The 27,396-nt window shown below is 50.8% G+C and overlaps 11 protein-coding genes across 11 annotated transcripts; 4 read left to right on the forward strand and 7 right to left on the reverse strand.

Moving 5' to 3' along the window:
• Nucleotides 1–566: 566 nt before the first annotated feature.
• Nucleotides 567–1,271, forward strand: BGZ61DRAFT_538585 (uncharacterized protein; the record flags this gene model as incomplete). The annotated part of the gene is made up of 1 exon (XM_046254670.1): nt 567–1,271. One exon carries the CDS (start codon nt 567–569, stop codon nt 1,269–1,271), a length of 705 nt encoding a protein of 234 aa, XP_046097545.1.
• Nucleotides 1,272–1,881: 610 nt separating this feature from the next.
• On the reverse strand, nt 1,882–3,146 carry BGZ61DRAFT_484333 (uncharacterized protein; the record flags this gene model as incomplete). The annotated part of the gene is made up of 2 exons (XM_046249598.1): nt 1,882–2,264; nt 2,330–3,146. 2 exons carry the CDS (start codon nt 3,144–3,146, stop codon nt 1,882–1,884), a joined length of 1,200 nt encoding a protein of 399 aa, XP_046097546.1.
• A 1,798-nt stretch (nt 3,147–4,944) lies between these two features.
• Nucleotides 4,945–5,466, reverse strand: BGZ61DRAFT_310615 (uncharacterized protein; the record flags this gene model as incomplete). Its single annotated transcript, XM_046238803.1, has 1 exon — nt 4,945–5,466. A coding segment is annotated over one exon (522 nt), but the record flags the coding sequence as incomplete, so codon positions are not given.
• Nucleotides 5,467–7,856: 2,390 nt separating this feature from the next.
• BGZ61DRAFT_498756 (uncharacterized protein) lies at nt 7,857–9,008 on the reverse strand (the record flags this gene model as incomplete). The annotated part of the gene is made up of 1 exon (XM_046251320.1): nt 7,857–9,008. One exon carries the CDS (start codon nt 9,006–9,008, stop codon nt 7,857–7,859), a length of 1,152 nt encoding a protein of 383 aa, XP_046097548.1.
• A 1,411-nt stretch (nt 9,009–10,419) lies between these two features.
• Nucleotides 10,420–12,020, reverse strand: BGZ61DRAFT_538588 (uncharacterized protein; the record flags this gene model as incomplete). Its single annotated transcript, XM_046254671.1, has 3 exons — nt 10,420–10,976; nt 11,039–11,490; nt 11,602–12,020. 3 exons carry the CDS (start codon nt 12,018–12,020, stop codon nt 10,420–10,422), a joined length of 1,428 nt encoding a protein of 475 aa, XP_046097549.1.
• Nucleotides 12,021–13,270: 1,250 nt separating this feature from the next.
• Nucleotides 13,271–13,441, reverse strand: BGZ61DRAFT_308395 (uncharacterized protein; the record flags this gene model as incomplete). The annotated part of the gene is made up of 1 exon (XM_046238774.1): nt 13,271–13,441. A coding segment is annotated over one exon (171 nt), but the record flags the coding sequence as incomplete, so codon positions are not given.
• Nucleotides 13,442–13,579: 138 nt separating this feature from the next.
• Nucleotides 13,580–14,789, forward strand: BGZ61DRAFT_593012 (2,5-diketo-D-gluconic acid reductase A). The gene is made up of 4 exons (XM_046256765.1): nt 13,580–13,801; nt 13,856–13,866; nt 13,914–13,971; nt 14,027–14,789. The coding sequence occupies exons 1-4, from the start codon at nt 13,736–13,738 to the stop codon at nt 14,765–14,767; spliced, it is 876 nt and encodes a 291-aa protein (XP_046097551.1). The 5' UTR covers nt 13,580–13,735; the 3' UTR covers nt 14,768–14,789.
• Nucleotides 14,790–15,572: 783 nt separating this feature from the next.
• On the reverse strand, nt 15,573–16,964 carry BGZ61DRAFT_538591 (fumarate lyase; the record flags this gene model as incomplete). The annotated part of the gene is made up of 1 exon (XM_046254672.1): nt 15,573–16,964. The coding sequence occupies one exon, from the start codon at nt 16,962–16,964 to the stop codon at nt 15,573–15,575; it is 1,392 nt and encodes a 463-aa protein (XP_046097552.1).
• A 1,124-nt stretch (nt 16,965–18,088) lies between these two features.
• On the forward strand, nt 18,089–19,582 carry BGZ61DRAFT_366311 (uncharacterized protein; the record flags this gene model as incomplete). The annotated part of the gene is made up of 3 exons (XM_046241671.1): nt 18,089–18,184; nt 18,245–18,370; nt 18,428–19,582. The coding sequence occupies 3 exons, from the start codon at nt 18,089–18,091 to the stop codon at nt 19,580–19,582; spliced, it is 1,377 nt and encodes a 458-aa protein (XP_046097553.1).
• A 1,586-nt stretch (nt 19,583–21,168) lies between these two features.
• On the reverse strand, nt 21,169–24,103 carry BGZ61DRAFT_522570 (uncharacterized protein). Its single transcript, XM_046252551.1, has 4 exons — nt 22,798–24,103; nt 22,232–22,730; nt 21,955–22,155; nt 21,169–21,850 (listed from the first exon to the last, which is right to left on the reverse strand). Exons 1-4 carry the CDS (start codon nt 23,827–23,829, stop codon nt 21,387–21,389), a joined length of 2,196 nt encoding a protein of 731 aa, XP_046097554.1. The 5' UTR covers nt 23,830–24,103; the 3' UTR covers nt 21,169–21,386.
• A 260-nt stretch (nt 24,104–24,363) lies between these two features.
• On the forward strand, nt 24,364–27,370 carry BGZ61DRAFT_593014 (uncharacterized protein). Its single transcript, XM_046256766.1, has one exon. It carries the CDS (start codon nt 24,570–24,572, stop codon nt 27,045–27,047), a length of 2,478 nt encoding a protein of 825 aa, XP_046097555.1. The 5' UTR covers nt 24,364–24,569; the 3' UTR covers nt 27,048–27,370.
• Nucleotides 27,371–27,396: the final 26 nt, after the last annotated feature.

The raw sequence follows: 27,396 nt of genomic DNA on the forward strand, positions 1-27,396 counted from the left end.
TGCGGCGGGGCTCCCAGATTTCACGAGGTAATGCATCTCACATGGTCAGTTCTTTTTCCTGATTTAGAGCCCTTGTTCATTTTGAAACTCGGAGAATCGCGCTCCGGTTCGTCTCTCGTGGAGAAACCGCCGTTGGTAAACATGCCTGACTCGACATCACGATCAAATTCCCCCAATCGGACAGCCTGGGGTTGCAGAGGAGAGTCCCATTGGGAATGGGCGCTGACTATCCCTTTCATCCGTCCTCAATTCCCTGCGCCTCGTCATGGACTACCCAGGATCCCTTTCATGCATCTCCATTAGGGTTGAGAGGAGAGAACACGGAAGCAGAGTGGGTAGAATCCACAAGTGAAGTCGCCTCCTCTAAAAAGATAAATGGCCTCTTGAACGGGAGACCAGTTTCTAGATCACCCACAGCATCACTCACATTCGTTATCGATTTGCATTCACTGTCAACTTTCACTCGTTTTTAAAATCACTCGTTGACAACCCTCACTCGCTACAAACTCACACTCATTACCTAATTCACCCTCACAACTAAGGGTTCCATCACTCGAGTCTTCAAAATGATTCCTTCCGTTGTTCTGGCCATGTTCGGCCTCATCTCTGTTTCCAACGCCGCCATCGCCTCAGGCCCCCTCTCCGCTGACGATATAATCGTCCTGGGCAACGACGGCACCTCTCGGATCATGAAGGCTGCTGACTTTCATGCACTTGAGACCAGAGGAGCTGCACCTCGGACCTCTGGTGTCCAACAAATCTCAAACCCAGTTCTTCATCGCCGTGGCTGTGAGAAGAGTACCGAGGTCCAAATCCTATCAGACGAACAATTTCTCAATTGGGACATTGCAATCTCTCCAGTCATCAGCAGCGTGGGTGGCAAAGGCAGCGTTACTGTATCCTCAGGCTATGAGATCTCCAACTCGGTATCCGTTGGTAGCGAAATTAGCGTCAGCGCTGCAAAAGAAATTCTTGGCTTGTCGCTCTCAGTCGAAGTATCTGAGTCCTGGACTACCTCTCAAGAACAATCGTTGACTTTCGAGGTCCCCGATGGTCATCACGGTGTTATTGTCAGCGAGCCCTACGTGCGCCGTGTGCAGGGAAATGTTCTCGATGGCTGCACTGACAGCTGGGAGAAGTCAAGTTTTGTCAGCGATAGCTACGAAAGTCAGAATTACGGAAATCTCAACTGGGTAAAGGGGGTTATTCGTCTGTGCAGCAGCGAGACATACCCGATTCCCTACTGCATTGGCGAGGGTAGCCACAAGTAAATATTGTCCATGTGGGATTCTGGGGTTCGATAAGTTAGCATGATGAAACTGGGAGGAAGAGGGGCATAGCATAATTCTAATATATTAGGAAGAAGATGGGCTAGGCTACGTAAGACACGGGGATGGAAGACTGATAGAAGCATCGGAAATGAATACAGTTTACACAAAGAAGCACTGCTTCAATTTACTCTCGACCGTATTAGTATTGAAGCCAAAGCATTGCTATTCACATGCATTCAAAACGCTATTTGTACGAAAGTACAAATCTCCGTACACAACTTCAGCACACAGTTATGCACATGGCCCGAGCACCCAACTGGAAGTATCTGTTCATAGAAAACTCTAGTCTTTGCCCTGACTTCAATTGAAAGATTAAAATTAAACTACGGAATTCAGATTCTGAGGGGTTGGGATAAAGCCCATTCAATTTGATCAGCTCAAATTTATTAATGGGTATGTTGTTGACACTTCCTGGTGAAACTGGCTCATGTACGTCAGTGCAAATGCATTTTGAACGTTTGCAATAGCAATGCTAAAACTATCTTTATCTACCTCAATCTCTCGTAAAATAAATAATGGAAGCAGCTTGATGAGCATAGGCTCGTGCAGCTCAGCCCACCACTGGCTTGACACATTTCATCGCCGTAACGGGCTCTTTGAGGCACAACTTCGACTCCTTCTGCCTACGGCTCTGGTGGTCCGACGTTGCCGTCAAGATGTCCTTGCAAACGGCGCGATAGTCAAACTCGCTAGCCTTGACATCCATATGCTTCCAGATAGCCCGTCCTTTGTTGAAAGCGGCCGGATATTGGTACGCTAAGCTGACCATGGCGGAGAATTGGTTGAGGGACAAGCGTCGGTAGTTGGGCAGTTTCTTGACGCGCTGCATCAGTTCCGTGACGTCGCATGTGAACAGCCTTTCGGATTCGCAGGGGGATAGAGGTAGAGTAAGGCCACCGCAGTCCTTATGGGCGTTGCAGTTGTGACCCCATCCTAGAAGCTGCTGTTAGAATATACTTTTCCATCATCGCCCGTATTTCCAGCTTGGATGGACTTACCTATCGTTTTGACTCCATCACAGACATTGTAGAAGGTGCTACAATGGCTTTCCGAACTCTTGATCAGATCGAGGCCCTCCTGGCTAGGAAAGCAAAAGTCTTTATCTTTCACCTTTGGGCAGTTGAAGGAAGGGCAGGTCTTGGGCTTTTTGTAGCTTCCCAGGCATGCAGAAGGACAGGTCGCATCTTTGCCTTTGCAGTTGCCGCCAGTACACTGGCACAACTTGATCGTCTTTCCATTCTTGCCAGTCTTCTTCACCCACTGGGCTGGACACCAAGTATCCTTGTGGCAAACGCGGTTGCATGTGGGAGGGGGCGGAGGTTTCGGCTTCGGTTGGCACTCCCATCCTGTCTGATCGTTTCCTGTGAGAACCTCGTCAGGGTTGTCACACCCAACACATGTAACGCCGACGTCACTGCCCCGTTTCGCGCGACACGTCGGTGGCGTGATACTTGGCACATAGCCCTTGGGACAGCGGCAGCACGTCGTGGCGTATTTATTAGTTTCGGAGTAGCAGTATTGGTCGGGGCAGACCTTTTCGCAGGTGTTGTCATAGTTGATAGCGTAGTCTCTGGAGTCCACGGCGATGATTTCGTCGGAACGGCACGGATTTGGCGTCGGGTTGTCCCTGCAGCTATCCCAGTAGGCCGCAGTGTCGCAATGGGCAATACCGGTCCAGTTGCAGTACGCACAAGTATTCAGGCCCATGGACTTCACCTCGCGGCACTCGTCCAGGTGCATGCGCGTGTCGGCTTTCCGAGCCAACGAGAGCTGCGCCAACCCTAGGGCTATGGGAATGATGGACAGGATTTTCATGGCGAATGCGCGTGGAATTGTGCTGAAATCTGGGTGCCAAACAGGAGATGACGGAAAGAAGGAAGAAAGAAGTCTTGAGGGGAGACGACAAGCTTGCTTGGGGGTAGACTAGAATTGTTTGCGGGGGGAATGGATCCGTCGGCTTACTTTATTACTTGTTAGTGGCAGCCTATACCATACCCCTGATAAATTTGAAGCCCCTGTCATTGTTTATGGCTTAAACTATTGCATTCAGCCTGAGCTTTCTGACCAATTAACTAGTCATCTCTAGTCTGCTGTTGCGACTCTCCTCAGCCGCAGCGCCTTTTCTCAGCCACCAGCGCCTAGCTGAAGCGAAGGGATCAGGGGCTGCATTGGATTCTTTGTACGGAATGACCTGTAATCCATGATGATTTGTCAATTTCTCTTTAAACACACGTCCCAACCGGAAACCGAATGCCCACTAGTACTCCTTCACTGTATGCCTCAAGGGTCGATCTCCGCGGCCTTGGTCTTCGGCACATCGGGGTGGGTACCCATCAATAGGACTCGTAGCGGGTAGATATGCTTATTTACCTCCCGAAGAAGTATTGTACCAAACTGTTTTGGTACAAACTCAACTTCCTGTTGGTCATCTCCAGCTTCCCGTTACGCCTTTTCTAAGCCACAGCGCCTCAGCTGAAGCAAAAGAGATTAGGGGCTGATTATTCAGGCGCTAAATTGGATTCCTTCGTAATCAAACCACGCTATTGACCGTAAGGAATTTATCACAGACCTTTTGCGACACAAGTTACGCAGTCATCATTTTTACAGCACATATATGCATGACATTATTGTATAGGGTGAACAGGTACACATATGTCAGATTAATTGGGGAAATCGATGTCTGCTGATAGCCCCGTATTAAGGCTTTACAGGGATGTTGATAGCAACGCCGCAATGATGCATGTAGGAGGGTCAATCGACCAATTGAGTACCCTACGTTCACTATGGCGTTTGATGAGCTGTTATTGAAGCTTACTCTATCTTACTGATGGATGGATAAATACAGCTGATGGTAAATGTACTGTTACTGTAGCGGGCAATCCAGAACTTTAAGGCAAGCTAGTTACCAGCAGGGATATGATAGGGATAAGTAGGAGAGGAAGCTGCATACACAGCCTATGATGTGATAGCACAACGACTAGATTGATTCATCCGCTAATTGCAAAGTTAATGAACTAATTAACCTCTGTATTTTCTTTCCCGACTAGCACGATCTTTATGCAGGTATGCTATCCTGCTTACCGTGCCTTGGCGATAGTTACTGGGAAATATTCTGCAAATAATAAAGCCATATGAATGAGTTTGACATCGTCAAGTCGCCCTCATAATTAACTACAGGGATATGAGGAGGAGGGAATTGAAAATGAATTGAAGGGAAGTTCTGTGACACCAATGCTAGGGCCCCAAGAAGTGGTGATGACGCCATGCCCACCTTGTAGTGCTTTTAGGGTCTAAATGCAGATGATACTCCGATGGTCGGGAAGCAAGCAAGTAGCCCATGTATAAGATGACAGCAGAAGATATCTTGATTGCAGCTTTATATTAGTTAAAGAGTTTGTTTGCACATATCCGCAGCTTTGGACTTGGTGATATCGACAGCCAGCTGCTGCTGGGCGTGACACACACGTCGCTGCTTATCCTACATGTAACTAGCCATCCTAATCGCAAGCCACGTGCTTCTGGTCCCTATTTCGAACCGATAAGTCAACATCAGCATCTAGTCAGACGCCCCAGGTGTTGGTACTACCTGAGAGTGACTAAAATCTGACAATCGAAGCCTCCTCTCACCCCTTCTCTCGCGCCAGTAGTTGGTTGCTACAAGGATCTCGGAACATCCATTCAGTAGCCAACCCCATTTCTTCAAAAATGGGATGCTCGCCTCCCACCCTTGAATATCCCATGGGGAGCCCCAGACAATCAGACAAGCTCTCTCCGCGTAGTTCTCGTCGACCCGCATGATGTCCGCACACAAATAATCCTCGTCAAAGCCAGCTTGGATAGCACGTAGGAGGTTATCTCGCAAAGCAGGGATAGGTAATAAGTCGGACCAAGGGTGATGTACCATAGAAACCTGCAGCTCCGATGGGCGGAGGGCGTGTGGATATGACTTTTCTGGGGTAGATGCGGGTAGGTCGGGGCCATACTGATTGAACGGTGATATCAGCTCATCAGCACAGAGCCAACTTAATCTAAAGCCCAAAACTGCTGCATTGCATATAATTGCATCTAAAACGTTGAACCGGATGAGGGGGAAAAGGTGCGTAGGTTGTGGGGTGCGGCGACTGTAATTCTCATACACCATTCATACGAAATTAAGAATCCTCTTGCACCTTTCAGCATCAAGTTGAAGTTTATATACCTCGGCGGATAATACTTGACTCATTGAAGCCATCCCTTCCTATATCTCATTATTCTAAATTAGTCGTGCAGTCTAAAAACCATCTGGGAGATTTTAGGGCAGTTAGTTGCTAGGCTCTCCGCTGAAGGAAATCCAAACTTGCTTTCTCTTCCCTATTAACGCCATACTATAGATCAGTCAAGTTAGCTTAAAGCGGGAGTAAGGAACCAACTATACACTCTCTAATTAAGGCAATTTTACAGCCGCTTTCATTCTATCCAACTTATTAAACCAGTCCAATCCTCCTGCAGGTCCTGCATCTCCACCTGCACAGGCATTTTCTCCAGCACAATAAGAGCTGGCATGCTGTCATTCTTATCGGCTGAATCTATAGCAGCATCAGGAGCAAGGGGCAGATGGTGAAAAGGGTCTAAGATAGCGCCTCTAATAACTTAATATATACAACTGGCTGACACCAACACAAATTAACTTAGCCCTTTTGGGCTCATATAAGGATGCCTTACAGTCGGGCCGTCTTTAAAATCATATCTTATCGCTTCTATACTCGCTTTCGGTTCTTAAGGGGCAGGCTGTGCTAGGGTAGAGATAGCAGATATAAGATATCTCTGCTCCATACTACGAAAAATTAACATACTGAATAATAAACAGGATAAAAAATTTGGCAGTAATAAAGTGGTATTTATAGATATAGGAACTCCCAATACAACCTTCCGTAGTTTGGTGGAATAACAGCTTTCTATTTATACTACAAGGCTTATAGGAAATATTACTAATTTATTCTAGATTGAATAATAAAGCTAATATAACTGGATAATAAGTAGATCCTCTTAACCATACTAAGCAAACTAAATACACCAGTAACTACTCCGTATACTTGCCAGCAATTATAATAGCTAGAGCATCCAGGTAGCTCTTAAAAGCTTAACGGAGTTAACAGTACCTCGGATATCGCATATATAACGATCTGCACTTCGCTTTACACCTAATAGCCCGTCTGGCTAAAAGGTAAGTCTATAATCACAATACTTGCAATTACAGGTATAGATAACAGCTACTATATAGGACTCAGTCTGCTGTAATACCTTGACGATATGATCGGTAGGTGCATCGCTGCAAGGATGCGATGGGTGACACCTGATTCCACCGCAGAGGCCGCCATGTTGATATTGGCGACCTTGAGGCGGAGAATGCGGTTGTTTTCTACTGTAAGACGTCGTTCTCACTTTATTCGATAAGTGAGTGACACACCACGGCAGCGTATGAGGTTATATAAAGAGGATTGCTATTTTTACACATAAGAAAAGTTCTCTTGGATCGTCAATCAATACGCATACTTGGGGACATACGGTTGGGGCAGATGTGTGAGCAAGTTTAGATGCATGGCACCTCTTCTCTGCGGATTGCTCAATGGTCTCATAGCGCTAAAGAAGTGGCGGAAAGATTGACCACCACGAGAACCTTCTAAGTTCAACTAAAGGAATGCGAGGATAACTTCTATTCTGTGCTATTCTCGATTCTCAGAAGAAAGTAATAGATTTCTATGTGTATTTGGTTCTTTTCCTTACTTAAATAGTGTGAAACGGCGTATTCTAGATTTGCTTTATCAGTTTGGGCTCTATGAGGAATATAAGGGAGTCTCTAAGTATCTTGGAATTGGGGCAGAATAAGTAAAGATGTTGTTATTACTATCCTAGGGTGTGGATATTGACTAATTTCCAGTAGGGGACAGTCTATTATTAGTATATCTAATATCAGGAGACCTATATTATTTATACTTCCCATAGTGAGTATGCTAGGGCTTCAGTTCTCTAAAGTGAGAAAACGGATGCATTGCTTGGGGAACTGTCACAGTATCCAGAAGCATGCTAGTAGGTCTTCTTCCGGAATCTGTCGTGCTGCGTTGTCAATCAACTTACGAGTCCTCTGACGGATCAAACAAAAGTGCCAGAACCTACGGTTATGTTTCCGGCGCATCTGCGAACTGATTACTGAGAGAGAGACAGTGGCTGCAGCTGCGATACATGTTGTTAAAGAGATTAAGATCTCTCAGGTTTCACGGCTATTGAGTATGGATCTGATTGTTATTACAATTCTCCAAGTTATAGTAGTCGGTGTTGACCTAGAGGTATAGCATCCTTAGCTAGCAGTACTTCAGCCGTAAAACTTAGAGAGACAGTAGGAGCGTCCTCTCTTGGAAGGGGGGGACCATGGGATAGCACCTTGATTTACAATATACTCGGGTACCCTTGTAATATTCTTTGTCTTTCACACTCTATTTTTAATTCCACTCCCTTTCATCACTATCCTCCTCTTTGTCACTACCCCCCCTATTCATCACCATCCTCATTTTCATCACTGTCCTCACCTTCTTTCTTATCGTGTTGTAAAGAGCTCACCATAGCCTCTTGCACTATAGCCACAACTGCTTCAAGCCCGGGTTCTTGGGTATCCTCATTGTCGTCTCCTTGTTCTAAGATGCTTTCAACATCATGGCCGATTTCTTCAACAAAACCAAGCAACTGGTTCTGCATCACGTATCGGCCACGGGTTCCCCAGTAACGTGTCGCTTTGCGAACTTCGTGGTGCTGAACGTTGCCATCTTTTCCTTGCTGGTTCCAAGCCGTTCGGAGAATAGTGTTGAGATAGGTCCACCAGATATATCTTGCTCGAGGCCGAAAGTTTGTCTTAAAAACAAGCTTTCGACCGTCAAGCTCTCCTAGAGTTTGGAAACCGAAATCTTCGACAATGAATAGCTTAGTATTTTTGACGCGATTGTTGTCCTTGTCGATGATGACGATCTTGTAGTCCTTGACCGGCCAATTCTCCCACTCTTTGACCCTGTTTTGTCGTTCCTGCTGATCATTGAGAGGAAATTGGGGATCAGCCGGATCCAGGTCAAGGTCGGGCACAATGGCAAGAAGGCCCTTGTTAAGAGCGTTCTCGATATGCTTGTGAAGAAAGAGGCCATTCTCAGGAGCAAAGAGCTCTTCACTTGCGCCTTTGCCAAAGATTTCGTCCATGCAGGGAGATTGTCGATACGGGAACAAGTGAGCAGCATGTACGCAATCGTCATCCATCCACTTCTGTAGAACAGGCTCCCAGCGATGGTCAATAGCAGGGGGATCAGGACAATACGCCTTTATCATGCTGGCGACAAAGTTGGACTGTAACGATGAATCCCTCCTGCCGACGCCTGCAGGTAGGTCAAGGCCAACCTTGGATGTTGTAAAGAGGCGGACAAATGTTTCGCGGCCCGAAGCGACACGATTTTGAATTCTCTTAACATGCTTCTTCATGATGCTGTCCCACTGGCTCCAGCTGTCGTGCTGTAGCTTGAGGCTTTGCGCATCTGGTTGGTCATACCATGACTGGCCAGGAGTTTCTTGGAACTTTCTAAGTCCAATCTGGGACTCCATCTGGGCATGATCCTGGTGGAGCTGGGAGATCTCCAAGTAACGGTCCCAATATTCGCCATCCATCGAGATCTTTCTCTTCAGATTCTTTCGCGCCTCCTTCAGTTTCGCTCCAATATCATTGATTCTTAGGTCGAGTTCTTCTGTACTCAAATCCGTGAACTTGGTGTCCCATTGACTTGATGTCTTCCTCTTGCTGCTTGTGCGCTGAGGGATTGACGAGGCAGAGACTCTTGGCGGCAGGGAAGCAGCCAGCGACGAGGTTCTGTAGGGAATTGGGATGGCTTTGATAGGGGAAGATGGCGCTACTGATGGCTTCTGTGTAGGCTCTTCACGATGATGATTGGTTTGATCGACGGGGTTTGACATGATGGATGGCGTCTGCACAGCGATAACTGCAATGATGGATGATGGATGATGGATGATGGATGATGGCAAGGTGAGGAAAGAGAGAACCAGGTTCTGGGGTCAGCCAGCGGTATATATATTCATCTTGAATTTAGCCTTTTCGGCTTGACATGGCTGCAAAACTTAATCTACCTTTGTGACAAGCAGCAATTCAACCTTGATGGGCGGACTTTAGTTGACGTAGTTGACGTAGTTTGGTGTCGACAGCCAGACCAGACTTTAAGGAGGGGCACACCCTTTGCGCGCACCCCCACAACATACGTACGCGACTGTGTAACGCGTCCCATTGTGACCCAATTCTGAACCAAATCCACCCAAACTTTCGTTATCAGACAAGTGGATTGGTTGAGACAGCTTGGGACGATGGATGATCTTGTCTTTTGGTCTAGGAAGGAAGAAAGCTAGCTATTTATGCCTAGGGATCTGACTGATCCAGATGCCTTTGATGAGGCCAGATATCCCTGATCTGATGATCCCGATCCTAACCGTTGAATCATCTAGGTTGTTGAGGGTCATCAGGGTCATCTAGGTTGAAAGTCTCTATCTAGATTCAAAGGAAAACCACGGTACAGGTCCGGTCCTTTGCAAAGCTGACTTTTCCTATCGGTCCGTCTGACATTCGTCGTGACTCATGAGTACTGGCAGCGATAATCCAGGCGCAACACAATCCTCCGCAGAGCAAAAATGCTCTTGAAATTGCACTCCGCTTGATGTTGCAAAGGATTTGATTCGTCTAGTTGAGCTTACAGACACGGAAAATAAAATTGAACATAAAAAATAAAACTTGATTTTCTAAACAAGACAGAGTTCAACCTCGCACAACAGGGTCACTCCCTATCGAACAGAGCCCATTCAATATACACAATAGGCAAGGTTAATTTGAAAAGTAGGTGGGTGGCTGCATTTGACCGCCCAGTCTGATGCTATGCTGTGGCACTGCGTCTCTCACTCTTTCTACCCGGCATGTCACTCTAGAATTCCACACAAAGCCCGCCTCTCCAGCAGAATTTGCGCTGAAATACCGGGATGGGGTAACATATGAGGGTATAAGCATACTCGAAGGCGCACATCAGGCTGCTTGAGGACCGGATTGAGAGCCGCGTGGGCTGCGGCTTCTGGCTCTGGTATAAGAAGGATGCTGTCCGAGGGCTTTGATATAAGTCCAGCTTCTGTAGCGGCTTTTTTTCAAAAGCATCTTAGCTCTTTCAGGCCATATCGCCGGCACAGTGAGCCAAAACGAGATTGACGTCACTGACACTCTCGCGTCGCCCATCTTGATGCAGATCTCGTCGTAGATTGCGCGGCGCAGACCCCGCAAGTAATCCGCCACCGCGTCTTTCGCCGTCTTGCCTACGGGGATACGCAGGGGGTCTAAGCCAAGGTCGATCCCTACATCACCTGCATCAGTGAAGCATCGGTCTATAAGCAATTTGGTACCTCGGTAGGCCTTTATCCCGGGCGGCACAAGAAAACCCCAAACGTCTTGGCAGAGGTCGACATTCTCCCTAGCATATGCGATGACGGATGGAACCTGCTTCGAGAAGGATTGGCGGTCATTCCCTGGATAGTTACACAAGACCTGAATATCATCAAGACTTTCGGCATTCGACCAAGCAAACGCAACGCCTGCAAGACATACTCGGGTTAGCCATAGGAATCACCTAACACGAAAGGCTTGCAAGACAGACTCGTAAAAGAGACGCCGTAGTCAATAGCAACAATGAGACTCTGACTCAGTGCTCGGTGCCGTTGCCGTCTAGTGGCGGCGATTGGATTGGAAAAGCTGTATCCAGGCTTTGGATCCGCCACCCAGTCAACCCACGGATCGATATCATCTGGTGGCGCCTGGTTTCGAGTGAGCTCTCGCATGATTTCTAGGTGCTCCTGAAGCGGAATCGACTCTGGGGGAGCTTCCATTGAGAGCCGACTTAGAATGTTTTGGATGGCGTCCAAGATCTGGCCATTCGTCACCGTTTCCTGGGGCGCCAGTACCCTCATGCTTCGAATCTCGCCTAGAATATGAGCGTTTTGTGCCGTAATATTGGCCGTGTCGCTTTGCACGCGCCTAACATCCGAGCTGATGGCAGCGACTTGCGACCGGATGTGGCGTGTGTCATCTTGAATCGCCTTACAGAGCTCGCTATCAATCGATATGTCAGCACCGACCACACGGCGACTGTAATTTGCTCGTCCTCATGTGTTATACATAGAAACGTGAGGTCCGTCAAGTATCTCGCAGATCAAGACTCACCTATCGACAAGGCTAAGCGCGATATTCAGTGCAATCTTATGCGACTCCAGCGACGATCGCAGTCTGTACACATCGCTCCGCACCAAGACCCAGCCAACCGAGCGGGCGCCGCGCCGTCGGGTCGAACACTTGTCGACAATGCGGCCGATCTCTTCAACCACTGTGCGACAGTTGGCCACAATCTTCTTGATCTGGGTCTGGAGCTCCGCGGCGATGGGGACAACAGAGTCGCCTGACGCCTGTGCCCGGTTGCCAATGTGCCGGGGCGGCACTTGCAACGATGTCAACTCGTTGCTAACGCGACTGAGCTCGTCTTTGGCATCACGTAGCTCCGAGGTGAGCTCGTTGACGGCCTTAGAGATGGTGGCGATTGCCGACACCAACCCAAGGCAGCTTGTGGCAATAGACAGAGGATCCATCGTGTCAATCGAAACTTGGACTGGACTTGACGAGCTTTTCTTCCATCAACGACTGAGCAATATGCCCTGGGCCCATTGATGGATGGCGAGGCTGGCATTCCATGCGTTATCAAGCTGAAGATAGGACTCCATGGCGGGGTTGTGAGACTGAGCCCGTTTTGGTAGCTGATCAGAGGTGAGCCGAAGATAAACGGGACCGAGACACCTACCAGCAAGTTAAATGCTTCGGTTGTGGTATCGCATTAAGGGTTATTGTCATGAGGCAGCTGTTTAAACATTATGCTGATCGACTCACAACAGAGTAGTCTATTACTTATTTTATTAGAGGGAATGTTGATAAAATACTTTTAAAAAACCTTTAATTAAAAAGTCAGGTCTCTAATATATATTTATTTTAGTACTTTTATTATTGACTTTAAGAGAGATTAAAAGAGACAGATATAGCTTTAATAGTAATAAGAGATCTATAGTAAATTAAAAAAGTGCTATTTATTTATCTTAAAATATATTTCTAATAGCTATATCAGTCTTACATACTATTTACTAGGATTCTAATTATACCTCAACTCCAATCTCCCACTACTTCTTTCAGTTTACTACACTCTAATCCAGCCTTACTAGTTAAAAAGAGGTTTCTCAAAGCTCCTCCCTCTAACTATAGTTATACACTGAATATATAATTACACTAACAGTAATAATAATATCTTTTGGCCGACTAGAAATGCACAAAGAAAGTTACCACCGCATACCATCATAATTCCAACGATGACCACAGGACAGGCGTATGATTCTGGCTTACTGCTATCTTTATCCCATTATAGGAGGTAGGTAGCAACGACTGCAAAAGCTAGAACCCCAACTTGCAAGGCTAAGTCGATTGTAGCAACTGCCCGGAAAACAGGCAGAGGATATGTCTCAATGCCAAAGTTGAGAGACAAATTGGGAGCGAATGCGCCATTCTTTTCAATGCTAACGTTGAGGGACAGATTGGAAGCGGATGCGTTATTCTTTTTAGGATCTCGCTCATGCTTTTGCTTTTTAGTCTAGTCCTTGTTGTCGTTGACGGTGCGGAGGTACTCTTGGAAGGTGAATATGCCTCCTGTCTCGCTGAATTTTGGAGCGGCCGGATCGTATACAACCTCGAGGATATTAGGACGTCCTGAAACTCGTGTAATTCCACCCTTATTATAAAGCTCGCAGACGTCCCTGCTCGTCGAGGAGCACAACTCAGCCTCGGCAATGCCTGTTCCCTCTTGCGCTCTGCCAATAAAAGCACGAAGCGACGGGCTCCCACATACTCGAATGACGGAGGCGACAGCGGTCAAGATGCCCATTGAAGCCATGGCGGATATGAAATAATCGAGTAGAGTGATAATTTCTCCTAGGTACTGTTTCGTGACCTGCTCGCCGAAGAGGGACATAGGAAAAAAAAAGTTTCTGGTCATATTAATAATCATAAGCTGCATCGGGTATTTGTTTTCCTCGACGGCGAAACCGGCACCGACATCGGCATTTTGGGCTCCTTTTATCCGTTAAATCATCCCCGCTGACGAGAATCCGGATAATCTTCATTGTACACGTATCCTTATGAGATATTTAGAGCAACACATTCCAGGCGATCGAACAACACTGCCGAAACCTTTGCCACGACTCCCTGACTATTTGTGTTGAGTTTGACTTTGCGCACTTATTGAGGCTTCCCTGCATCTAGAAAAATGCCCACTCTACAGACGAAGGCATTGCTGAACAACGGCCAGCAGATCCCCGCCCTGGGATATGGCGTAAGTAAACTCCCTTACATCGTCACTGCCATTTCTAACATGGGTGCACGATAGCTTTGGAAAACGTAAGTATGACTACTTCTAAATTCAGATAAGAACTGATCGTTTCAAGGCTACCCAGCCAAGCGAAGGAAGTCGTGGCCGAAGCATTGAGGGTTGGGTATAGACATGTGAGAAACGCAAGTACCTTGGTTTTTTAATGCATTTGGCTAAGTTGGGTTTTAGATCGACTCGGCCGCGTCGTACAAGAATGAAGCTGGAGCTAGCGAGGCCATTCACGAGGCCGCCGATATCCCGCGTTCCGAGGTCTATTTCACTTCCAAAGTCCGCCTGATCACCTACGACGACTGTACAGCGCAGATCAAGAAGACCTTGGCCGAAACTGGCTTCAACTATATCGACCTGATGCTTCTGCACTGCCCGTACGGCACGTCTGAAGGTCGCAAGGGCGCTTGGAAGGCTCTTGTAGAGGCCCAGGAGGCCGGGAAGGTCAAGTCCATCGGGGTGAGTAATTACGGCATCCATCACCTTGACCAGCTCGAGCAGCATATCAGCGAGCTTGAGGTCGAGCGTGGAGGAAAAGGCAAGGGTGGAAAGATCAATGTCGCTCAGTATGAACTCCACCCTTGGTGTGCGAGAAGGGAGATTGTAGAGTGGTGCAAAGCGCGCGATATCATTGTTGAGGCCTACAGCCCGCTTGTCCGCGGGGAGCGATGGGGTGAAGCGCAGTTGGTGAAGCTAGCCGAGAAGTACGGCAAGTCAGAGGCGCAGATCTTGCTCAGGTGGAGTCTGCAGAAGGGCTTCATTCCGTTGCCGAAGAGTGTCACACCTGCGAGGATTCGGGACAACACCGATATCTACGACTTCGAACTGAGCGAGGCTGACATGATAAGCTTGGAGACCGACGAGTATGCCCCGGTCTGCTGGGATCCCACGGTTAGCCCCTTCGAATCAAGCCCTCAATAAAATTTGAATATCTATCTCCAAAGTTATGCCTACATTTGTGGATGTCTCCATGAGAAAATGAGAGCTCAATTTAGAAAACACTGAAGGGCCGGGGATAATTGACGACAACTTTCAACACCTTGTTGTCAAGATCAAGGGCGAGCGCGAAAAGTCAGCCCGCTCGCCATAGACCAGAAGCGCGGGCTTCATGGCGAAGAAAGAAGGTTATTCACAGGAGACGAGATTGGTCTAGGCGAGGTCTACAAGGACAATAGTAGTACGTGCTCATAAAAGCCTGTTTAGTTTACCTTGGTCTGATAAGTAACGGTAGCTTGAAACAGCTTGTGTAGTCTATGAGGCTGGACCCGACCGCCAGACTAGGAGCCCCGCGGCACGGGATCGATGATAATTACGAACCTAATAACGTCGTTATGACGGATAGATTAACTGTGTTGTTGATCGTCTTGATCTGTGAGGGATTTCCCTCATCGAATAACTGCAAGACCGAATTAAAAACCTCAACTACGTCCTAGTCCTCTCCCGACAGCTTGTCGTCAATAATAGAGGGATTCGTTAGCATTCTCTTACTACTTTACTACGCCCTTCTCCCTTTTCAACAATTGAATTTAAGTATATACGGAGAAGTGTGACGATATAAGAGCACGGACAAGGTCGGGTGTGCCCTGAGCTAAATGATCGTTTACAAGGGGAAAATGAGATTCGTAAAGAAAACTCCAACTTAAGCTATTTACACAATATTTATAAAATGAGGCTATTCATAAAGTGGGATCTCAGGGGCCGCTGATATCATACCAATTCGTTCGACTTACTCCCTTTCCGCAGAGGCCACTGAAACTGCGGATGGTCCGGCTCCATTAGTATGATCCAGGACTCGATCGACCATTTCGCCACATAGACCAAGATATTCGGCAGGATCGAGCAGCTTTTCCAAAGCGGCTCGGTCCAGGACAGAAGAAATCTCCTGTATCTCCATCAACAGATCGAGCAATGGGCGTCCGCTAACGATGGCTCGTCGGCTGATTTCATAGACCAGGTCATGGGCTCGCTGCCGGCCGAGATGAGGTGCCAGGCTCATCATGACGGCTTCGGCGCAGATTAGACCATTGGTGATGTCCAAATTGGAACGCATGCGTGTGGTGTCCACCTCCAGGCCTGTGAGGAGCGCGCGTGCCTGTTGCAGGGCACCAGAGCTCAACAGGAAAATCTCAGGCACGGCAATCCATTCAGATTCCCAGGGGCCGGTGGAGCGCTCGTGATCCTCGACCATGGCGTCCAGAAGGACTGGCACAAGTTGGCGGACCATAGCCGTGCAGGCGTGAATGTAGTTGCAGGATATCGGATTCCGCTTCTGCGGCATGGTGCTGCTGGAGCCGCGATTCTTTGTGTAGGGCTCGAAGGCCTCGCAGACCTCGGTTTGCATTAGCAGCTTCACATCCATTGCAATCTTGCCCAGAGTCCCGGTCACCAGTCCCAAGAAGCAGCCGACCTCTGCAATGCGGTCGCGAGCGGTATGCCAGGCGATTTCCGGCTGGCCCAATCCGAGTTCTGCCATGAGCCCTTCTTGAACTCTCATTCCAGCGTCGCCCAGCGAAGCGAGGGTACCGGCAGCACCGCCAAACTCGCCTACAAGCACCCTTGGACGCAGTTCTGCCAGCCGCTGCTGGTGACGCTGGATGGCGGAGAGCCAGGCAGCGACTTTGTAGCCGAAGGTGATGGGGACCGCCTGCTGGAGGTTGCTGCGCCCTGCCATCGGCGTATCGCGGTAACGGCGACCGAGGCCGACCAGAGAATCGACGATTGCTTTTAGATCCTGCTCGACCAGAGCGAGTGCCTCTCGGATCTGCATCATGGTGGCCGTATCGGTGATATCCTGGGTGGTCGCTCCCCAATGGCAATATTCCCCAAAACCATTCGAGCAGACATCTACCAGCTGCTGCACTACTGGCAGGACGGGATAGCCGATCAACTCGGTTTGGATCTTCAGCTTTGCCATGTCAATACTGTCGAGTGTGCATTTGGCTGCGATCTCATCGGCAGCCTGTGGGGGAATGAGTCCGATTTTGGCCTGCACTTGTGCCAGTGCCGCCTCGATATCAAGGTAACATTGCACACGATGCTCGTCGGTGAAGACGCGGCGCATCGCCTCCGAGCTGAAGATGTCGCGGAATATTACAGAGTCGATTGCCGTGGATGCCATTGGTATTTTATCTTACCTTGATTATCCTACATCATTCCCGTCGCCGCTTCCAGTAACGAAGTATTAAAGGAAGCAAAGCGTGATTCATAGAAAAATTACGTCATGTGCGCTTCATTGGAAAGTGTGACAACTCGATCCAATAAGGAGTGTCAATGTCAGTCAGTACGGCACAGTCGAGCATGTGAATCGACCTCTTCTAATTACCTTGCGCAACTCCACGTAACAGGCCTCAGTGACGACCCCTTCGAGGCCAAGATTCGTCCATGTCATCGCCAATGGCTCATAGGCTTCGCTGAGAACAGTGGCGTATTTCCCGGAAAGCCCCGCAAACCGCTGGCGTAGTAGTTATCAAGCTGGGCATATTCTTTTCATATTTCCTCTTCACTATTGCGGGACACAAACTGCTGGAGAAGTTAGTTAGGAACAAAGTCCTTGCTAGTTTCTTCGACGGCCTCTGAGGCTCGCTCATCACCGTGATCGCCATCATTGCGGGTTGCGACCGACTTGCTGCCCACTAAATGTCGTATGATCTGGGGAAAGCGTGTGATGAGGTGGCGCTCTTTGGGTATGTCAAGCTTCAAACGGCACTGTCGAAATGGAATGAATAATTAGTGTAGCGTAGCAATGTTGAGCGCCACTTTAGGGACCATTAGGCGTCACAAAGCTAGTGAGAGCTGAGGAGAAGCAACATGGAAGGTTTGTGGCGTGTTGAAGAAGCATGTCTAGCGAATGAAGTGGCACCTGTCAGGACGTCTTGAATGCAAACACCACATTAGCCTTTGGAGTGACATCGGTGACATGCCGTCTCGAGTTCTTAGTTCAATCAACAAAATTTAGGGATAATGAATCCAGCATATTCATCCCAACTTTACCGCCTTGTCATGAGAAACGTCATTCAAACGACATCTAACTCCTCTCGCAACGTCATTGATTCGACATCTTCAAGCTAGATGTCACACCACATCAATCGCCCCTCGGCTCCCATCCCATTGTGCTCGGCCGCAGCTATATCTGGCAACTCCTGCATTGACGCTCGAACATGCGCCAGTCAAACCCCGCCTGAGCTTTTTATGTGCTACACCCTCCGCAGAAGAACGATTCGGTAATTTGACCGGGGTTCAAAAATGTCAACGCCTACTTCACCCACTACGTCCGAGTTGCCCTCAAGGGTGACGACGGGGTTGAGTGATGATGGTATTCCTGAGGTTGACCCCTCGAGCGTAGGTAGACCGTGAGAGGTGATGTACCGCGGGGAGATGTCGTGATGCTGATTGAGGTAGACGGCTGGATTGCTTGCAGAACGATTGCAGGCGTGGAAGCATGCGGTCGGATACCTTGAGGAGTACATGGTGGCTATGGAGAAGATCCATGGTCACCAGGCGAAGGAGTACGAGAAGGTATTCAAGGTAAGCCTCTATCTCTTCCAGACCATGTTACATTACTGAAAAACTTCACAATTATAGACCATGTCTCACCCCATTAAGGAGGACCACCACTTTGACCAAGGCCTCGGCGGCGTCGCCGGCTTCTTCGAGAATATGCGCTCCAACACACAGGCCCTCGTCAATACCAATATCGAGACCGAGAAGAGCATCAAGGGTTCCGTCCTGCCTATCCTTGAGCGCCTGCACCGGGAAATCAAGCACAAGGCCAGTGAGCTGGCCCATGGCCTGCAGAAGGGTGCCAAGGAGGTTGAGAAGACTCGCAATAGTACCCAGAAGCATGTTGAGCTGCTCGGCCAGCGAACTGCTTCGTTCGACTACGCGGCAGGCGGGAAGCTTACTAGTAATGACGACCCCTATGTTGTTCACCGTGGTATTCTACACCGCCTGAGCAACCAGGTTATTGCTGAGAATAACCACCGGAACGACCTTATCGCCGAGCAGAATAGCTTCCCCACCTTTGAGACCCATGTTATTGAGGGCATCCAGCAGGCGATGGAGGCCTTTACTCACCTCGCCAGCCGACATGGAGAGAAGACCCGGGCACTACACAACGATATGCTAGGCGCCATCCAGCGCGTCCCTCCCGACTTTGAGTGGACGCGATTCAAGGCCCGTAACACCGAACGACTCGCCAGCCCTGATGAGCCCCCGCGTAGTGTCGAGGCCATCCAATTTCCCAATATGGAGCACCAGTCAACAAAGCCCCTGATCGAAGGTTCGCTCGAACGCAAGTCGCGCAACAAGCTCTCGCGGGGCTACTCGACGGGCTACTACGTCGTCACGCCGGCAAAGTTTCTGCACGAGTTCAAGGACTCCGATAACACCCGTCAAGACCCCAAGCCGGAGCTGTCCATCTACCTCCCTGACGCCGTCATCGGCACGCCCAACGGCGAGAAGTTCAACGTCAAGGGCAAAGACAAGGCCAAGACAATTGGAGGCAAGCTGACGGGCTCCTCCGAGCTGGGATTCAAGGCCCATACGGCGGCTGATGCTCAAAAATGGTTCCAAGTCATCCGGAGCGTCGTCGGCGCGGCGGGAGCAGTCGACACGACCACCTCGGCGCCCACGTCGCCCATCGCTCAGACGGCATCCCCCATCTTGGAAGATAAGAAAATTGATGGTAAGGGCCAGGGGAGTTCGCCCGTCACCATGCACGTGGAGCACACGGCCTAGGAGGCGGGGATTACGGGTGGCGAGGCTCCGGTATCTGAGAAGAAGGCAGAGACGGCGTAGGTATGGGCTAGTAAGTGAGACGGACGGGGCACACACACATGGGATTGAGACGTCGCGAAAAGCGAAGCAAGGCCGACGAGGGTATGGAATATGGATCGGCTGCAAGAAAAACAGTAGGATACTATGACTTGGATGATATAGAAAATTCCCTCATCAATCGGAGGAAGAAACTAAGTGAGATTGGAGGCGTGGCAAAGGAAATGGGACAATATGGACGTCATTAGCTAAACACACATGTATTGTGAATTGCAAGCGATATGCTTGTGGGCAATCATGAACCATTACACCGCCACACTCATTGACATTCCGGGGGCCCCATGTATCATTTGTTTGCTCTGGAATTCTTTGTGCTTCCTATTGCGCCTTCAATCTCGAAAAGCAAACAGAGGTGCCAACGACTAGAGGTTGGGCATATATCCACCCCATCTCCAGGGAGAGTCCCCGGAATTGATGTAATTTCGAACTTGAATTCCAATCTGCAAATTCTCGTTCTCTATAACTTTCGCAATAGCCAAGCTGTCTCAATGTAACGCAATCCAAGTCGTCAAGTTCAATTAAAAGTCGTCGGCGAACCCGCCAGTCCACAGTTCACAAGGACACTGTCCGACTCGGCTAAGAAGTACGCTGTGGATGCTATCGCGTCAGGCGCTGGTTCGGCCCGCCCGACGCAGATCGCTTAGAGCTGACTAAATGATCTGCATTGTCTATTCGGTCTCAAAGGAAAAATAATGCTGCAGCATTGCGGGCGTTGGTTGTGACCGAGCTTGCTGTCTTGTCTCACACAATATATAGAAAGACCTATGAGTTGCTTGTCCACGTCCACCAGCAGCCACCAAGGCGGATAAAACCGGCAAGAATGCGGCATTTTCTCAACTCAAGCAGCCGGAAATGCATTAATCTATTGCTGCCTTACACCCAAACCTGCAACAATACCAAAAGAATGATGCACTTTGCCGTCCGAACTACACATTGCCCTAGTCGAGCTGAAGTGGCTTAGTCGAAGGCTGCAGGGGCACATAGTCAACCTTGGTACGTGGAACGGAGGCCCGAGTGGTGGTCAACTATCACACGACCCTCTTTGAGTTGTTCAAGACGTGCGTCCTGATGGGACATTGCGTCTAGGAGGGGAGACCATTCCGTCGCTATTTCAGCCTGACAGTTCTTGGTGTTGTGGAGCATTACTCCAGACCACTCTCCCCAAGCACAATTCCCCCGCAGTCTCTACTACTTTCGCATGTTCTAGGCTGTAACGTCATGCTTACTTGTTTTTGAAAGTGCTATGCAAAGCTGAACGCATGACCTTCTCAGCTCTCAGGGGTGTGTTCAGCTCTGAATCTGCCTGCATTTCGAAAGGACCATTTCGAAAGCCCGATCTACCTTAGCCTGAACCCGCCATCAAAATCGAGGTAAGAAATCCGAATGGCTAGAAGGCCGGAAGATACCACGACGACCGGTAGCGCAGGCACGAACGTGCTTTAAAGCGCACTCTACGAGATGGCAAAAAAATCTAGAACCATGTGCATTTGGCGAGATTTTCCTTGCTCTATCGTATCTCTCACTTTGGCTTGAATTGAGAGGTTTTGTCACTTAACTCATCCGGGAACTCTAACTCCCATATTTCCATGACTTTCCCTTAAAGCCCTTAATAAACGAGCGGGCTGAAGTGTCCCGCCCACCAACGCAATAAGCGCCTCGAATCGTATCCAAGTCGGAGGCCAATGATTACAAGCGCCTCAGACCGTTTCTAGCCCTCAAGTTGGTTCGTTGGCCAAGAGTTCCCCACGAATTGACCCATCACCGAAGACAGCGCGTCCTTCTCGCTCAACTCTCCCTTCGCCTGCCCTGCCGACAACTTCGCCACAGTGGAATCTCCGACTGCGAGAGGCAACACTTCGACGATATCAGACATGGTCATGTCTGCCTCGTCGCCGCGAGTCTTGGCAAACAACGTCGCCAGCCTCAGCACGTTCTTGATGGTCCTTCCGTCGACGGGCAACGTGCCTAGCAGCTCCGCCTCCGCGTCGGAAAGCGTGCAATCGCACTTCTCGCGCGCTAGGTCTCTCCAGATAGATGCCCTTTGACTGTCGGTAAGGTCGGAGTAGGGAATTGAGATGTGGATGCGCGAGTGGAAAGCTGGGTCGATATCACCGAGGCGGTTGGTCGTTAGGAACATGATCCCGGCTTGGTATTCTAGGAGCCTCAAGAAAACTTGATTGCTTTGTTAGTACGAGGAGCTAAATAGTGTAGGAGAGCGCGTATTGGAGGGTCAAGGATGCTGTGGAGGGTGCTATAGAGCTTCAGTTGAGACTCGCCTGAGATGGGGGCGTTCTTCTCCACGCTATCGCCACGGCGTGCCAAAAAGGCATCGGCCTCGTCAAGGAGGAAGATGGCGTCCCAGCGGGAAACAAGCCCGAATGCCCTTTCCAACCCTCTCTGTATTGTGTACGCCGAGGTACCGAGCTCTCCTCCGTTCACGTTGTAAAGCGGCTTTCGAAGGGACTCTGCAATGCTCTCTTCGTCCTGGAGTCAGCTGCGCTCTTGATCGGCTCTTTAAAGGCATTGCCAGTATTAGGGAAACGGAAAACCAACCAGCTGTCATTGTTTTCCCGCAACCTGGAGGCCCATGGAGCAGGAACACCAAGCCACGACCCTTGTCCTGGATGAAGTCGTCGAAGTTGGTCAGATGCTCGCAATGCCCCTTCACGATGCCACGGAGGGTAGTCTTGATGCGGTTCCCGATCTGGAGCTTTTCGTACACGCCGGGATTCCACTCGACGTCTTCGAGTTTGTCGATGAGGACGAGGCCCCATCTGCGGGAGGAGAAGGAGAAGGCGGGGACAAACGGGGGGCACGTTAGGAGTTGATCCGCCGAGAGTGGTTTGCTCTGTAGCTGCGGCGACACAAGATTGCTGGAGCCGGCTGTGTCTGACCGAAATAGACGGCGCGGACGAAAGAAGGATATGGGGTTGAACGGCTCGTCGTCGCTGTTGTCTTGATCTCCCGTGCTCGCCTCGGGGATCAAGGTGTCTCTGAAGATAGGGAACTGGCTCAGGAAGCCCTCTGCATCTACAACGAGTCTGCCGTTGATCTATTAGGTACCAATACTTGTTAATAAGAGATCAGACACCATGGAAGTTTGCTTCCGAACGACTCACAGTACCCGAGGGACTATCGTACAGCCGGCAGCCCCGTCGACTATACTCGTCCTCATCCCGCATCGTCCAGAAAGGGCCCTCGTACCTCATTGTCGTCCCAATCGGCGGCTTGGACGTCTTTGAGCTGTTTACGCAGTACGCCTCGTATCTCTGCCCGCGGGCGGTTGCAGCCTCCAGCAACTGGCTCTTGTGCTTGCAGTATGCCAGCGGGTAGACTGGCAACTGAGCGATGTCGACGGTGCCGGAAAAGGACGGGAACGTAAAGCTCGACTGAACCTGGCCGAACTTGTGGCCGTTGAAGCCAGTATGGGTCACCGCCACCACCCACATCGGCACGCCGTCTTCGACTTGCACCTGGTAGGACTTCAGCACGGCGGGCCATTCGACCACGGCGGCCATGGCGGTGGTGTTCTGGAGGACGACGTCGCAGCCTGGCGCGAAGAGACTCCAGAGCCACTCGAACTCGATGGTCCCGTTGTCTCTGAGCGACGTGACGGTGGCGATGGTGTGCGACATGTACTGCGCCTCGAAGTTGATGAGCAGCTGGATCTCTTGGCGCGTTTCTTCATCTGCCGCCTCGGCTACCGCCTTTTGGATCTGCGCTCTGTAGTAATACAGCTCTCGGTAGGGCTCGTAGATGACGATGGGGTCGTGATTGAGGCTGATGCTCATCAGCCCCTTTGCGAGGCGGCGGAATTCGCGCCGCAGCGTGTCGGACTGGAGTTCGAGCTGGAGCTTCGGCTTCTGCCTGTCGTTCAGGTCCAGCACGCGTCGCAGGAGCAGCGAGTATTCCCCGAAGCGCTTCTTGGATTGCTGCGAGCGCTTGTACTGGTTCTGGCTCCGCGTCACGGCCAAGATCTCGCCGTCCTGCCAGATCTCCTTGACGTCTTCGAATTTGGAGTTGAAGGCGATACTGCCATCTTCACCTTTGGTGTTGCCTTTGGCCGTGTCGCCGGCGTCTTTCGGGTCATTGGATTTGTCCCCGCTGGAGAGGACGGCTTGGTAGGCCGCGAAACCCGCGGGTGATGACATCTTGCTGATTGACCTGGAGGCAAAAGCTGTGGACTTTGGAATTTCCCAGCAGCCGACTAAAGACGTGACTGGGATTGCGGGCTTTCGGAGCCTGCATTCTCGGCTCTGGGGTATGGCGACGGTAAGGGCGCGATGTGCGGCCAATATTTACGACACCGAATCGGCAGGGCCTTGAACGAATGCAGCAGAGCCTCTCTAGACTGAATTTCAAGCTCTCACGGCGTCGGTCAGACCGAAGCAAGTGACCCGTAGATCCTTGTTACGTGCCGGCCCCCTCACGCACACGAGTCGGGCGGCATTGTGGCTGGCTGGCTGTCAGCTCTTAAGCTTAAGTGTTGCGGTGAGCTTGATGAAATCTCCCTGCCTGACCAACCGGGCTCGTATCGGCGAGTGATAGTGATACAGGTTGCAGGTGGCGTAGGAAAGTGCTGGGAAAGTGCTAGGAAAGTGCGGGATTTATTGGGAATTATTGGGAATTATTGGGCAACAATGCATGCATCTTGGAGAAGTGAGGCTGACGAGCATCACAGCTGGAGAGCGCCCGCACCGCCCTCCCAATCACTCACCATACTTGACTCTGATCCGTGGGGTCAGGCTCCAAATGTACCGAAATGCGAACCAGATCGTGTCAGGCTGTGGACTCAGATCAGAAATATCTTCCAGGTGTAGCTCCCACTTCGGCCTTTTGCCCTTCCTAACAAGAGACTAGGTCTTCTTCCAGATTTCACATCAGCAGTTGCATGGACATCATGGACTCGTCACCCAACGAAGCTGTCGATCTCGAAATCGGCTCAAAGGCATTGGATTTCGATGAGCCGGACATCAAGACGCTGCGGCGGAGCAAAACCATCCGTCTAGGTCCCTCGGCTACATCCCCGTGGACTGGCGGCCAGAGTGAGGACGGCACTCACCATGTAAGCTTTCGCCTTGCGGACCTGGAGATCGACAAAGAGCAGCTCTTCTCTGGTCTGGACTGCCACAGGCGCTTCAAGGTCAAGGAAGGATACGAGATGAAGGATCTGCCCAAGTTCAACGATCTGACAAGATACGACGTCACGGAGGACCAAGAGATGGACCTCTGGAAGCTCGAGGTCGATCGCCTGGTGACGGCCGTGAAGTCTGAGACGCCGCCATCACTCGAGGGCGATCCAGAATGGTACGGCGGTGCCGATAGCGATGGCTACAACCGCCTCCACGTCATGGCAGCCTCCCTGAAGCACGCCCTCAGCGTCTGCATCCATGACAATGAGCTCGTCCTGCTCGAGCACCAACCGCCGCTGGCCAACAAAGAAATGTTTGTGCAATCCCACAGGAGCCTGCTCCGGAACTTCGACCCAGACGAGGGCATCATCCGGTTCGACAAGAAGATCAAGCTGGCGCAGCACAGCGACGAGGTATACCACGGTCTCGTGAATTACCTGACGGCCATCCTCGCGCGACTCCTCGTGCGGACCATTACGGGCAGGTTCTGGGTCGACAATTGCCTGATCACCATTGCCAAGTTCGCGGCTAAGCTCAAGGTTCTCGGGAACGACCTCCCGCGGGCCGTTGCCCTGACCATCGAGGCGCACAGAGACGTGCAGATGCGGGTGGGCGAACTCACGCGCTCCCAGCCTGGCGGAATAGGAGTGCCCGAGGCGACGGGCAAGGAAAACCCGAGCATCGAAGAAGGATCGTCGGCGTGGTCGGCGCTCGATATCGGGCAACTCGACATGTCGGGGGCGCGGTACTTTATTGTCCTTGACGCCTTTGACCGCGGCATCGTGAGCCTGCTATTAAACTGCCTTGGCGAGCTCAGGTGGGACGAGGAGGTTGAGCAGACGGCCGAAATGTTCGAGACCAGCACCGTCATCTACGGCACGGGATTCCGCGGTATGAGGATGCAGCTCTGTCAAGAGCGAGACGGCTCTATAGGGGTTGCTGCAGACAGGAACGTGATGCACTGCGCCGGAGTGGCCTTTGACGTCTGCAGAGAAGTCTGGACCTCGCAGCCGTCAGCGGAAGGACTATCTACAGACGGTCGTACTACTCTCGACTGGAACTGGACGGGACTGGTCGGCTCAGAGGAGATCCTAGGAGTGTCGTCGCCCGGCTCGAGGAGCTGGACGGACATGAGAGACGTCATCACGGCCTTGGTTCCGTACACCATGTTCTGCGGCATATTCCCGACCAACTTGTCCCAGTTTGCGAGGCAGGTCATCCAGATATCCGACTTCACCAACTCTCCAAACTTCTACACCCAGCAGAGCTGCCTCGCCGCCGCCCGAGTCCGCACGTCCCAGTACGAAGGCAGTCTCCGCAAGAGAGCTCCCTCGAACATGGCCCAGTTCCAGAACGTCTACGACACGCCGATGGCGCGCGAGGGGGCCCTTTCGGGAATGCAAGGCGACCCCGAGAGCCCAGCCTCGCGGGAACTGCGGCAGAAGTACCTGGCGACGGGGGAGAAGTTCCGCAACGCCATGGATGAGGTGGAAAGGTGGGTTATGGACGAGCGGTCCATCGTCATCACCAGCCTCTGGTACTCGTGGATCGTCCTCGCCGCTGTCGGCGTGCTCCTCTGCGGCGGCGTCGCCATGATAGCGGTAGAGGACCGCATCTCCGGCGTGGACCCGTCGAACCTCACGGTGCTGGTCTGGACGGCCGCGGGTTTCCTCGTCGTCTACTTCAAGTCGATGCGCGTCGAGAACTGGCCGTGGCGTGACTTCCTGCGCGGCCGCGTCGTCTGCCGCTCCGTCTCGGAGGTGCAGGCCGTCACCAAGATCGACCCGCAGGTGCTTCTGGCGATCCTCATGCGCTTCGAGTCGCGCGTGCTGCTCGGAAAGTGCGGCCCGTTTCGCGGCATCTTCGACCGCAAAGTTGAAGACGGCTTCGCCATCGACGTGCCTCCGACCACCATGACGGCCGCCGCGGGAGGCTGTATATTCGTGCGCGTCCTCAGCGTGCTTGGCCCGGCGCTGTCTTGTCTTGAAGCTAGGAATCGCGAGTTGTATCGAAGTGTGAGTCCCCAGGGGGCGACTGAGTCTGGAACGGGGTATATCTGCCGCGACTTCATCGACCCGGCACATTACCAGATCGCCCTCGTGGCTGATGATGGGGAGGAGCGAGACGCAGCCAGGCGAACTGTCATGGAGTCCCTACCGTTGTATCCTCTGTGTACCAACGCGTTGAGCTGGTACCGAGTTCAGGGCGTCTTTGTTGAAAAGGCGATGTTCTTGTAAGCGCCTGCGAGCCGCTACTTAAGTGTGTACACCAGGGGTGCGCTCATACTGTAAGCTTCACCTTCACCTGGTCAGCCTTAAATTGCTCAAGGAAACAGGCAGAATCGTCCAAAACAATTCCCAACTGGTCGATAAATTTTCCTTCTTTGCGCACCATCACCTTTATGATTGTCATCCATTAGCGCCTGTGCCTCCACTACGTGTCGTGAATTGTTAGGCGCTGATTGAAGCGCTGCGCCTTTATAGAGGCTTTACTGAGAACGGTCTGGACCGGGCAATGCTGTTGTTTGTCTCTGCCAGCAAGGATCACAAGCCTAATATTCTGGCAGATAAATGAACTATGTTTCAA

Source organism: Ilyonectria robusta (assembly GCF_021365365.1).
Source record: "Ilyonectria robusta strain PMI_751 chromosome Unknown BGZ61scaffold_29, whole genome shotgun sequence".
NCBI classification, from domain to species: domain Eukaryota; kingdom Fungi; phylum Ascomycota; class Sordariomycetes; order Hypocreales; family Nectriaceae; genus Ilyonectria; species Ilyonectria robusta.

Excerpts from the sequence above, each read along its gene's own strand:
- BGZ61DRAFT_593012 (XM_046256765.1), top strand. The coding sequence starts at position 13,736 with ATGCCCACTCTACAGACGAAGGCATTGCTGAACAACGGCCAGCAGATC. Across the intron at positions 13,972-14,026 it reads TGAGGGTTGGGTATAGACAT|ATCGACTCGGCCGCGTCGTA; the intron begins GTGAGAAACGCA and ends GTTGGGTTTTAG.
- BGZ61DRAFT_522570 (XM_046252551.1), bottom strand. The coding sequence starts at position 23,829 with ATGTCATCACCCGCGGGTTTCGCGGCCTACCAAGCCGTCCTCTCCAGC. Across the intron at positions 22,156-22,231 it reads CGGGAAAACAATGACAGCTG|AGAGCATTGCAGAGTCCCTT; the intron begins GTTGGTTTTCCG and ends TCCAGGACGAAG. Across the intron at positions 21,851-21,954 it reads GAAGAACGCCCCCATCTCAG|TTTTCTTGAGGCTCCTAGAA; the intron begins GCGAGTCTCAAC and ends AAAGCAATCAAG.
- BGZ61DRAFT_593014 (XM_046256766.1), top strand. The coding sequence starts at position 24,570 with ATGGACATCATGGACTCGTCACCCAACGAAGCTGTCGATCTCGAAATC.